Here is a 12648-nt window from a genome sequence, read left to right as displayed (position 1 = left end):
ATGTTGAATTTTTTCTTTCGAGGCAACAGATGTTCAATGTGTATCTCATCGTTTGTCTCGCCATTATTTAGTATGTAAGAAAATTTAGTTAATAATAGCAAATTATTAATTTTAATTTTTTTAAGGGGTTTCTTTTTAACGACCCCAACCTGCTTAGGAATTATAAATTGTGAAACTGAAATGGCAAAATGAAAACGGCACATCAGCGAAAATTTGAACGGATTGATATAGAACTACGGCTGTATGAAAGCATTTGAGAGTTTCTTTCGCAAATTATGCGTACTTCCTTTCCCCGCCGCTAGATGTCTACTACGGAAATGTAGCCAAACTGAATATTTTAATGAAATGACATTTTTTTGTGATTTCGCAAATGTCAAAACTTTGGCCTGGTATTGTGCGACATTTTTAATGAATAGCTATATTTGCAACAGCTGATTAACGTTTCTAAACATTCAGACAATGAAATTTCCAAAAAATTTAACCGCAGAGTCTGCGTTTCGGACGGGATTTCATCACCAAGTGAACGATGGAGATTTTGAAAAAAAACCAATCATATCACGCTACGTGACCCGCTTGAGAACTCGCGGCTCGGAAGCGAAATGACGTAACTTTCACGCGATCGGGCTGGCGAAAGTGAACCCTGAGGTCGACCAAAATACGGGCGACGGAGGTTGAGTATCGCAAACCACCTCGTCGAAACAAATGAATACCGAATATTGGCTGAATTTTCCATACGATTTTTCATACATCTCGGCACAGTACCTTGCGACCGAAAATGAACAATGCGGTCTGTTAAAATGGGGCGAAGCGGTCGTTTTTTGGCTGCAGACCCTGTCTTAAATTTTTGCGTGACCGACTATAATATATGTATTGCACTTTCGTGCATTAACCATTTGTCAGTAGAAATGTGACAGAGATTGAAACTACAATAGCTGTTTACTTGAAATGGTTGAATATTAGTATACAACTAACGAAGGTTATTATTGATATGTGTGGTTATTATTGGTATTGGAGTATGTTACCTATTTACATTTCAAATAATGAATTCAAAGATACTTACATCATTAACAATCAGCATAGCATCTGTTTGATGTTCAAAATAAACACTATACAATCCTATTTTTATAATCCAGGTATCAGTCACAAAGGCTTTTAAAATTGAATTTGTTTGAATGGCAAATTTGTCAATTCTGAAATAAACTCAAATTATTGATATTTACATTATAACTGTATTTGCAAAATATAGGGTTTTCCAATAAGAGGTGTTATTTTGAATAGCCCGCTATTTCGGTAGATGTTACTTTTAAAGCTGTCATTTTTTGACATTTGACAAGTAGAAACTACGCCATTAATAAAAATGGAACGATACACGCTTCAACAACGCATTGAAATTATTAAAATTCACTATTATTAATTATTAGAATTCCATCGAAAAATCATCTTGGGTGATGAGTAGGGGTACGTAAATTTCGTTTTTACGAAATAGATGCGATAAAAGCGAAATCTGCATTTTATTTGCGATAAAAGCGAAATTTGAAAATTAAATACTTTCGCACCTTTTTACGTTACGTGCTTTCAAATGTTGATCAGACGCGCTAACAATTATTACAACTCTGTTCAAAACAGACAGAGACGGCTATTTTATCAACCGAAAATTCTATCGATCACAGCATGATGTTGAAGACAGCAGCTCAAAAGAGCTTGGATAAATTGTTGGTACACATGGGGCCGAATCCAACAAATGAGTGCTACAAGCACATTGACACATTTTTTAATTCCATCAGAAGCAACAAATGTGCCCTCTTCTTCTGTCAATTCAAATTCCATAGTGGAAAGCTTTGCGAAAATTCCGTTTTTCAAAAGTGTACCACAAGAAGAACTAATTGACGGGTACTCACATTTTCACAGACAATTACTCCGATTGGTCGGCCAAGAAGCTCCTGTGGATGTAATGCAAGTTTTAGTTACATCAAAATCTTGCTACCCTGGATTTCCAAAAGCAGCTATTCAATGTCTCAATTGCCCTGTCAATAGTGTTGATGCCGAGAGGTACTCTAGTATCTACAACATTGTCGTAACTGATCGCAGGCAAACAATGAAAGATGAAAATGTAGAAATTACAACAATGCTAGCCTTTAATTGAGTTTTAAACACTGTATTTTTTTTTGCGAAATAAATGCGAAATTTTCTATTTTGAGTTTTTTTAAATACGAAATCACGATTTTTTATTTGCGAAATTTACGTACCCCTAGTGATGAGGCCCATTTCCACCTCGGTGGCTTAGTCAATAAGCAAAATTGTCGCATCTGGGGCTCGGAAAACCCAAGAGTTATTGTTGAAAAGCCTCTCTATACTCCACGTGCCTTTGGTGCGGTTTATGGTCCGGCGGAGTCATTGGACATTACTTTTTCGAAAATGAGGCTGGAGCAACAGTTACGGTGAATGGATTGCGCTATCGAGAGATGATTAATGATTTTTTATGGCCGGAATTGGATGGTATTGATCTGGACAACGTTTACTTTCAACAAGACGGCGCTACGTGCCACACAAGCAACGAAACCATTGATCTTTTACGGGAAAAGTCTCTTTGAATAACAAAATAACACCTCTTATTGGAAAACCCATTATTACTTAGTTTGCATCAGTGCTGTAATGGAAAGAATACTTTTTTTAATTAGTGCAAAGAATTTATGTAATTCCTCTGTATAAAATTTTTATTTTATAAATTTTAAGATTACAATTTTGATGACTTTCTCAACTAAAACACTAGACTCATGCCCGTATTATGGTAGTCGTACATGATTTATGCAAGAATAACAAAATAATTTGTACAACAAATAATAAAACATAAGGGAAAAGGAGATATTATAGTAAACAAAAATTTTAAAAATACCTATTATTAAAGAAATCATATTAGAAATAAAAAATAATTATTATTATAACCAGTTTATTCTTACACTAAAGAAAATATTAAAAGTAAGATACTTAAATTAAAATTAAATTAAGTAAATTGTACCAAATTTTATGTCATTATTTTCTTTTTCTTTACACAGGTTAATCATGGTACGTACTTATCTAGAGATGTACCTATTTACGGTCACATTATCACATTTGAATTTAGCAATAGTAACAAATGAATGATAAAGAGTTGACATTCTTTTTTTAGATGATGTTGGGAACTGATGAATTCTAAAGAAACTAGTACGGTTTATTTATGGCTAGTATACTTTAAAATAGCCAATGTTGAATATAGAATCAATTGACTTTATTTAGGTGTTCAATACATTGTACATTTTATGAGCGATGAACAAAAACTGTTTTCTTTCTGAAATTTTCTGTGATCAAATTGCTAGATTTCACTTAATAAATCATTTTCAATACCACAATACAAAATAAATCAAAATCTATTTTTACCTCCTGAATTCTGTATTTACACTTGAGACCAAGGCCTTTAAATCATGATCTGAATCAGTAAACTTCTCCAAGTTCAAGAACACAGGATGACAGGTCCACGAATCTCTCCACCAACCAACTATTATCATCGCAACTATAATCGGAATTGCCAGAGCCGTTGTAAGAAAGCAACGCCAGAAGAGTGCGTATGGCGGATCGAGGAATAGGCAATGAAAAACACTAGGGTCACTTAGAAACACACCGAAAACGAAATCTAAAGGTAAGAAAGAATGAAATAACAGAGTAACTATTACTCTAACCCTGTGATACTCTATGAAGGACTCTTCTTCAGAGCCTAAGTACTTTGCAAATATCCCCGGAATAGACAAACCCACGGCGACGAAATCCACCGGTGGGTAAGTTAAAAGAAAGCCAAAAAAAAGATAAAGAAAGGCGAAAAAAAATATCTGCATTTAAAATCTTATTTTAACTTGCAATGCCACTTCCATAAATTAACCACTCACTGGCCATTCACTGGCACTCACGCTACATCGTAATAATTTGTAATAATCCAACGCGATCCAACGAATGAAGTAATTTTGACGTCTGTTTTGACGTTTCAGTTTTGTGTTACCACAGTAAAAATAAAAATAGCATTCTATTATTTTTCTCTGCTTTTGAAGCGGGGCATTATTGAACAACCGCGTATTGAAATCCGCGACATTCTTGAAATGTTTTATTTGGTCCTTCCATAAATAAACTACTCACAACCCATCTGTGTCCCTCTCCCGTCAAAACCACATTTGGTTTCTTAAAACGAAGCCACTCTTAAATTAATTTGGATGATTCTGAAAGGCCCGAACTGTTTCTACACGGCACAACATACATTTATACTGAGTGGAAGATACTCTCATTATCGCCCTGGTATAAAACCACCATTCAGACTTGAAACGTTGCTTGAATTAGCGTTACTAGATCTTAATAGCCAGATACTCTCCCACCTTCCTCTTTCCCATCTCCTTCTCCACCCTACTATCTTCAGCCTCACAACATACCCCATGGAGATGCCATAGTCTCACTGACTCCAGACGGATGGGAACAGTTGGAACTCTTGCGTGGTATTCACATAACAAATACATACCAAAAACGTTTAAGCGTTCTCATCCAAGGCAGTTTGTTTTTGTTCTTGAAGTTAGAGTATGGTCGACATTTATAAAGAAGAACATATGTTAGAAAGTAAAAGCAAATTCAAACACAAATGGCAGCGAACAACACAAAAACAGCCACAGTTACTGGCGCACCACAGGCAGTCCCAGAATGCGCCAGGATGGTCCCATGCATGGTCCCAGGCTGTCCCGACCATGTCCCCACGAGAATCAATCAATGTTTTTAAATAGATCAATTCCTTAACACCTCCACACAGAAAAATTTTACTAGAAGGAAGTTGACAAGATGACATCCGTGTGTATGTTTTACCTCGGTGCGACGCACAGAGTTTTGTTTCATACAAGCCAGACGGAAAAAAATTGATACACACCAATCAAGTACTTGTAAACTAAATTTGGGTTGTACTTTAGACTAATATGAAGAAAATTTGTTCTAAACCTGACAATATTTTTTTTTAAATTTTATACTTATAATTTGTAAAAATATAAATTACTTTTTGTACTAATGTTGTACAAAATGATAAATTTATGCCCATTTTCGATTGTGTACAGTATTTATAAGTTTTTAGAAAAAATATGTTTTAAGATTAATGTTGTTTATTTTTAATAGACCCCGCATACATAAATTTATAACAAGTTTCTCGTTAACTCTTTAAGCTTTTAAGTCACAAAAAAAATATATGTTACTTTTGAAGATAATATCTATACATTATTTGTTATGCCGAAATGTGAACTGTATAAAATTGCCATTATAGAAAAAAAAAATAGCAAAATAAACTCAGAAAATTATTAAAAACACATTTTGTTCTGTTATTTAATATGTTATGGGCATGAAAAAATTCACAGTGTATCTTTAAATACAACTAAAGCATTTATTGAGAGTTTTTTCCTCTATTTCAAATGAGTCGTGTTTTATTAAATATTTTCACAGCAGTCACTTTTGTCTGTTCATTGCAATCGTTTTGAATATTTGCGCCCTCTCTCTAACATTCGGATTTACATAAGTCCCTTTCAAACAATCGTCATTCGCCGCCCAGACGGCAAGCCTAATAGATCTGCGCTAGTGCTTTCGGCACCTAAAATGACGTGATTTATTGTAAATAATATTTTATTGCAAATATTTGAATAATTTATTTTACGTTTATATAGCATTTATCAGTTAAATTAACAAACATATATTAAATCTCCAGAGTCACACATGTTGCAATCTGGACAGTAGATTCTTGCTACTGGGGGCGTGCAAGCCCATTTTACATAGTCCCCGTATATTTATTATTACATTAATATTAATATACTATTTTCTTATATTATTACTTTTTTTTAAAATTGTAAAATGAAAGTTTTACTTGCAAACTTTCGGTGTCCGATTCTCAGTACCATGACATGGAATAATAATAATAACACAGCATTTATAGAGCGCAGTTTAGTGTAATTTCACTTCAAGTGCCATTGGTAATTGAGTATTAGCTGTCATGTTCTTAAAATGAAATGAAATGGCCTGCATTAGCGCAGGTACATAATAACATGGGATGTTCTACCGTTCTGTATTCTGAAAGAGTACAACAATAATCCTAGCTCCAATCATTCGATAAGTATATTTTAGGTCATGATTGATATTTTTTCCAACAAAAATAGTTTTTACCATCTGTATAATCTGTACCAATGCCAATTCTTAAATACCACCTGGAGTTTTTCAATCGTAGGAATTAATTTTACAGAAATATCCACTTGAAAACCAAATTCCTGAATCGTATAAAACGCGCTATCGCTTTTTTCACAACAACGCATTGGGTAGCTGATTATTTTAGAACTTTGAGATTATTTCTTTAATGAATTACGTAGTTCTTTTTATATTTTATTAAGATGTATCTATCACATATACTTTTATAAAATTTACATATATCTTTATGAAATTCAATTTTTACTTAAATTTAAACAAAAAAGTTAAAGCAAAAATATCAACAAACAAACCTGAGTATTAGAAATTATCGCTAAGGGACAACTCTGTATTAAAAAATATATAAAACTTATCAAGTTATTTTAATTATTTTTAAGTAAAAATGAGTCCATTTGAAGATATATTTAATGCATTGTGATAAGTGTAAAAACCGAGGAAGTTCGTTTTGTATTGGACATTGAATGATGATGATGTTATTTTACGTAATTTCACACAGGATTCAGGTGATTCTGCATGATTATACAAGTAAAAAATAAAATGTAACTTTTCCGAAATTCCAATGTTTCAAGGTAGATTTCAGGTAAATAAGTTAATAAGGTAGAGAAAAATAAATATTCTTCTATGGAAAAATATTGTTCTATGGGAAAAAAACAATGGATTTTCTAAAAAAGTAATTTGTCTTTTTTACTTCTACCATCATGTAGTTCACATCCCGAAGTTAGTGCACTTTACCCCTGGACATCTTATATAGATAATCTTATAAGAAATACCTTCATGGGTGAAAATTTTATTTCAATTCGATAATAATAATAATGATTTAATTTTTTGTATAGCAACGTTTTCGTGAGAAAATCACCTCAACGGCGCAAATAAAAGTTTTTTAATATTTTTTTATGAAAGCATACACATTAACTTTATAAAAGTTTATATATACACTTTTATAGAATGAATATGGATAAAAAACTAAGTTACACTTTAATACAGGGTGTCCGGGGATAAAGTGTACTAACTTCGGGAGGAGATTGTACGTGATGTTAGAAGTAAAAAAGATTTATAAATTTTTCGAAATTTAATGTTTATTTTACCGTACAAACAATTTTTTTTTTTACCTAAAAACTACTAATCCAAAATTCGGTACATTATAATCTCTTATCTTTGAATAACTATGGAACCCCTGTGCGCAGCTATTGAAGCTATTGGCGGTAGGCGTTTACAAAATTATAAATCCGTTTAGGTGTGCAGGGTCTTAACTCTACACACGAGGTACTGAGGAAAATGATTTCTCTTAGGACCTGTATTCAAACATACCCCAGTTACTCCAAACACACTAATTTATTAAAGCAGAATTAAACAATTCAATACATATACTGCAAGTAGCCCACTGATGGAATTGTGTTATTATAATATCGGTGTTCGCATATAGTTGGCAGTACACAAAAAAATAAAATGCTCATAGTCTGGAGAGAGGTTGTACGTGGCGTCTTCGTTCTAGTTTACTCTGTCTTTTCATAGATGTGTAAGGAAGAGAACGATCGTCGATGACGTATGTTCAACCTCTCTCTGTGATTACTTTACTCACTAGCGAAATCTGGCCTATTTATTAGTAATGAAAAGTTTTACAAAAGAGTTATTTATTATTTGTTACGAAAATGTAATGATTTATTTATTTGTTCACAACAATATCACATTAGTAACATTTTGGCAGTGAGTATTAATTAAAACCCGCACATAAGGTTCCCATGGAAGAATTGCTCACTTCTAAAAGATTTAGGGCAGGTTGTTTCAGAGAAATTTATTTATTTATTTATTTATTTATTTAGTACAGGTGATGATACAATGACACATGTAGATAAAAAATACTTTGACTGCCCAACTAGGAGGAATTCCCGTTTTAGGACAGTCAAAATTCAAATGTAACTTTGTCACCAAATGCCATTTGGTTTTTTTGACAGTTGAAAGATCCCGTTAAATGCCGATTCCAAGTCTGTTTCAGCTTTTGAACAAATTGTGATGATCAGAAGAGGGTCACTATCATGTTGTTGTGCCCTTATAACTTATTACAATTTAATAAAAAGCTGAAACACATCAAGAATCGACGTACAACCTTTCAAATGTCAAAAAATAAAATGGCGCTGAGTGGCGATTTGATGACTTTGTCACATGTGAAATTCTACGAAACAACTGGACCTTGGTTTTAGTTCTTTAAACACTGAAATATTTTTTTTTATTTTAAATCTAATATTTGGAACTTATGTACATAATATAAGATTTTTCCGTCCCTTGGCAAACCTTATAAGAAAGTTTCATCACAAAAATTCAAGTGAGTTATTTTGAATACATATTACGTAGCAGTTCATTAATCAGTTTAATTAACTTTTGAGTGTGAAACTCACATTAAAATGTTATTGTAGGTGCTTATAAGAATATTATGTCTGCGATTTAATTAAAGGGTGATTATTGGTGGTTCTTGAACAAAGTTCACGTCTAGTAGACAGAACACGGCCCGACATACGGGACAGGTGCACTTATTGCTGAGCCACTTGTCAGTCTGATCCGGGTCTTGACGAGACGCAAACCAACGGGCCATGCAATCGATACACCACATAGGCCTGAAACAAAAAGGATTAACACGCATTAAAACAGATGAAATAATGGTAAACATGAAGTTAATGAAATTTTCTACCACAATAAAAGTCTTAAAGACTGCGTGTGACTGGCAGTGTATAGTGAGTGGGTGCTCTAGTGGAAATGATGCATAGACAGGCAGTAGAAGAGGTCTACTGACAGGAAGAAGAATGTAGCAGGATGGGAAGGTTTGAGGAATGGAAGTGAATAACTAGAGGCGGTGGAGAACATTTCCGGAGAAGGCAGAATTCTATAATTGGATTGTAATGCCGTAATGATGATGGATGATTCATTGTATGCATAGAATAAAGAATAACACAAGAGGTGCCTTGTGGACGTGATTCGTAATACAATTATTTTCCTAATTGAACCTTATATTTCAAATACAAAATTCAAATGGCATCGAGATCTACGATGTCAGGCGAGTGTAAGTGAGCCTAAACACTGGGCCATTGGGCTAAATGAAACATTTGTTTCCATTCAAATTTGTATGGAAAGCAGTTCCATTGATATTCTTTAATCTATGATTGTATGCATATATTATATTACATAGTTTGTTTTTACCTGCAGTTACACTGTGTGCATTCCGGAGGCCTTGGTTCTCCTGGTCTTATAATTATTTCAGTAGGATCTAAACACTTTTTGTTAAGTTTCACATTAGATCTCTCCTGCATACATCCTATGCACAGCTCCAAGGGCTGTAATAGAGGTATAAAATATGTTTAACTTCTCGGAGAGTAAGTTTTTGCCAACTGTATGTAAACCGAATAAAACTCATTTTTGAAATCGTCAACAATTGGTTTTGCAACACAAATCGGTATATTTTCTAATAAATATATTCATTTGATTTTTAGCCGTGAATGCCTGGGTGTGTCGATACCCCTTTGAAACTGTTTTCGTCCAAAAGCGTCCATTCTCGCGGAGGTTAAATGTTAATTAGAAAAACATTGCAATGTCTTCAAATTTAACATACCAAAAATCAAAAAAAATATTGATGATACAATTATGCCATGGCTTTGAATCTGAAATAGTGGTTTAGACTTCGATTCTTAACAAAGTCAGTCTCAACTGATAGACAGGTTTTCATTTTTGTAAAACCACTTCTTAAAATATGTGGGAGAATGTATAAATAAAGAAAGAATGGTTAGTAAGTAGGTCATGCTAAAAATAGTTCATATCTTTGTACTCACGTGAGTGGCAACATGCACTTCATTTAAAGAAGTTTGTTCCCTAAAAACTTCAATAAATTTATCTATAAGAGTTTTGTGGAACACAATATTTGGCAGAATAATAATGGGCCTTCTGACTTTTTCTTGTAACTCCTTGAAGTCTTGAGCAATTAATCTAAAATTGAAGGTTGGCCTATTTGGCCTAGTAGATTTCACTTCTATATTTATAAACTGCATTTCTCCACTGCCGGCTGGTGTGAACTGATGAGTGTCACTCTGAAAATTCAAGAAGCATTAATCTCTTAGCAGTTTTAGAATGAAATAAAATGAAGCGAGGAAACTATTAAGATTCCACCTAATAAAAGAGATGCATACACAAAAGAGTTCCAACTGCACAAGGCCACTGACATTCCAGATTTAGCGTATGTAGTGAGACTGAAGACAGTAGAGGAAGAAATTTTACAGAAAAGAAAAAGATAGAGAAATCCCTATTCAATTCTGGTCACTAAATACGGCTATTTCAAGAAACATTTCGATTCGAAAAGGTAAACTGACAATATACTAATATAAAATAATGGCACTTTTGTGCATTAACCATTTTTTCAGTAGAAATGTGACAGAGATTGAAACTACAATTGCTGTTTACTTGAAATGGTTGAATATTAGTATATAACTAACGAAGGTTATTGTTGATATGTGTGGTTATTATTGGTCACCATTAGATTATGTTACCTATTTACATTTCAAATAATGAATTCAAAGATACTTACATCATTAACAATTAGCATAGCATCTGTTTGATGTGCAAAATAAACACTATACATTCCTATTTTTATAATCCAGGTATCAGTCACGTATGCTCTTGAAGTTGCATTTGTTTGAATGGCAACTTTGTCAAATCTGAAATAAACTCAAATTTATCAGTGCTGCAATGGAATGAATACTGTTTTTTTTAATTAGCACAGCGAATTTAGGTAATTCCTCTGTACAAATGTACATTGAGATGCAAGTAAATCTTTGAATAAAGATTATTCAGTGATCAATTCGCTAGATTTCACTTAATAAATCATTTCCAACGCCAAAAAACAAAAATTAACAACACAAAATAAATCAAAATCTATTTTTACCTCCTGAATTCTATATTTACACTTGAGACCAGGGCCTTGAAATCATGATCTGAATCAGTAAACTTCCCCAAGTTCAAGAACACAGGATGACGGGTCCACGAATCTCTCCACCAATCAAATATTTTCAACGCAAGTGTAATCGGAATCGCCAAAGCCGCCGTAAAATAGCAACGCCACAAGAGTGCGTAAGGTGGATCAAGGAATAGGGAAGGAAAAACATCAGGGTCATTTAGAAACAAACCGAAAATGAAACCTAACGGTAAGAAAGAATGAACTAGCAGAGTAACTATTACTCTAACCCTGTGATACTCTATGAAGGACTCTCCCTCAGAGCCCAAGAACTTAGCAAATATCCCCGGAATAGTCAAACCCGCGGTGACGAACTCCACCGGTGGGTAAATTAGAAGAAAGGCAAACAAAAGATAAAACAAGGCAAAAAAAAACATGTTGTCATTTATAATCTTATTTCAACTTGCAATGCTACGACATCCTAATAATCCAACGAAAGAAGTTATTTTGACGTTTGTTTTGACGTTTCAGTTTTGTGCTACCTCAGTAAAAATAAAAATAACATTATATTATTTTTTCTGCGGGGCATTTTTGAACAGTCGCGGGCATTCACCACATTCTCGAAATATATTGATTAGTCTCTCTATGTCCTTCTCTCGTCGACTACATTTGTGTTTTTTTACAACGAAAGTACTCTAAAATTGATTCTGATGATTCTGAAAGCCCCAACTTTCCCCGTGTGGAAGATAATCTCAGGATCACACTGGTGTAAAACTTCCATTCAGACTTGAAACATTGCTTGAAATGGCTTTGCCGTATTTGGTGACCAGATCTGAATAGCCAGATACTCTCCCATCTTCCTTTTCACCATCTCCTTCCCCACCCCACTAACTTCAGCCTCACATTACCTACTGGTATAATATACCTTCTGGCATATTTATATGTTCTTTTTAAATGTGTAGTAGTTTGAATAAAATAAGAAATAATTTATGTAAAGGTAACGACACGCCATTACATCATATCGTCTACGAATTCATTTGATTCCAAAATATCACCACACTACATATTATTGAAGAAAAATAGCTGTGATTACGAAAGAATCTTTTTTCTAATTATAATATACGTTTAAAAGAAGAAAAATTCGTAATTTTCCGAATCTCACATATTACACAATTTTCGAAACGTTTTGTGTCTGCCAACTCAACTCTTTCCATTTTACAATACGAATAAAAAAAATAGACAAATTCCTACCTATTAGATAAGTTCCTACTTTATCGCTTGTCTGATCTGATTTACACTTATGAGTTCTGATTTTGGAAATTAAATTTATAAACTACGCAGGAAAACAATTTCAAATCGCTTGCTGGCAAAATTTATTTATAAAAATGGCCTTAATATCTGACCATAATAATAAATATACATAAAATTTCTTTCACCTTCATTTGTATACATTTGTTCAGTTTCCTATTTTTATCTTTATT

The 12648-nt window shown here is 33.4% G+C and overlaps 2 protein-coding genes across 3 annotated transcripts in view; both read right to left on the bottom strand.

The window, feature by feature from the left end:
- LOC149423563 (transmembrane protein 129-like) overlaps positions 1-3986 on the bottom strand; it is a 30181-nt gene extending 26195 nt beyond the window's left edge. For both annotated transcript variants that reach the window (XM_089631646.1, XM_089631645.1), the window contains exons 1-2: positions 3415-3986; positions 1061-1190 (exon numbers count right to left, since the gene is read on the bottom strand). In XM_089631646.1, coding sequence (XP_089487772.1) covers positions 1061-1190; positions 3415-3866 — 582 coding nt within the window. In that variant the 5' untranslated portion in view covers positions 3867-3986. The remainder of the gene's footprint in view (positions 1-1060; positions 1191-3414) is intronic.
- Positions 3987-8146: 4160 nt separating this feature from the next.
- Positions 8147-11669, bottom strand: LOC149423562 (transmembrane protein 129-like). Its single transcript, XM_089632010.1, has 5 exons — positions 11159-11669; positions 10802-10931; positions 10053-10307; positions 9427-9560; positions 8147-8846 (listed from the first exon to the last, which is right to left on the bottom strand). Exons 1-5 carry the CDS (start codon positions 11602-11604, stop codon positions 8681-8683), a joined length of 1131 nt encoding a protein of 376 aa, XP_089488136.1. The 5' UTR covers positions 11605-11669; the 3' UTR covers positions 8147-8680.
- Between the last annotated feature and the right edge of the window lie 979 nt (positions 11670-12648).

Source organism: Hesperophylax consimilis, chromosome 5 (genome assembly GCF_061612785.1).
Source record: "Hesperophylax consimilis isolate HC1 chromosome 5, BYU_Hcon_1.0, whole genome shotgun sequence".
Taxonomy (NCBI): domain Eukaryota; kingdom Metazoa; phylum Arthropoda; class Insecta; order Trichoptera; family Limnephilidae; genus Hesperophylax; species Hesperophylax consimilis.
This window is presented reverse-complemented; position numbering and strand designations above follow the sequence as displayed.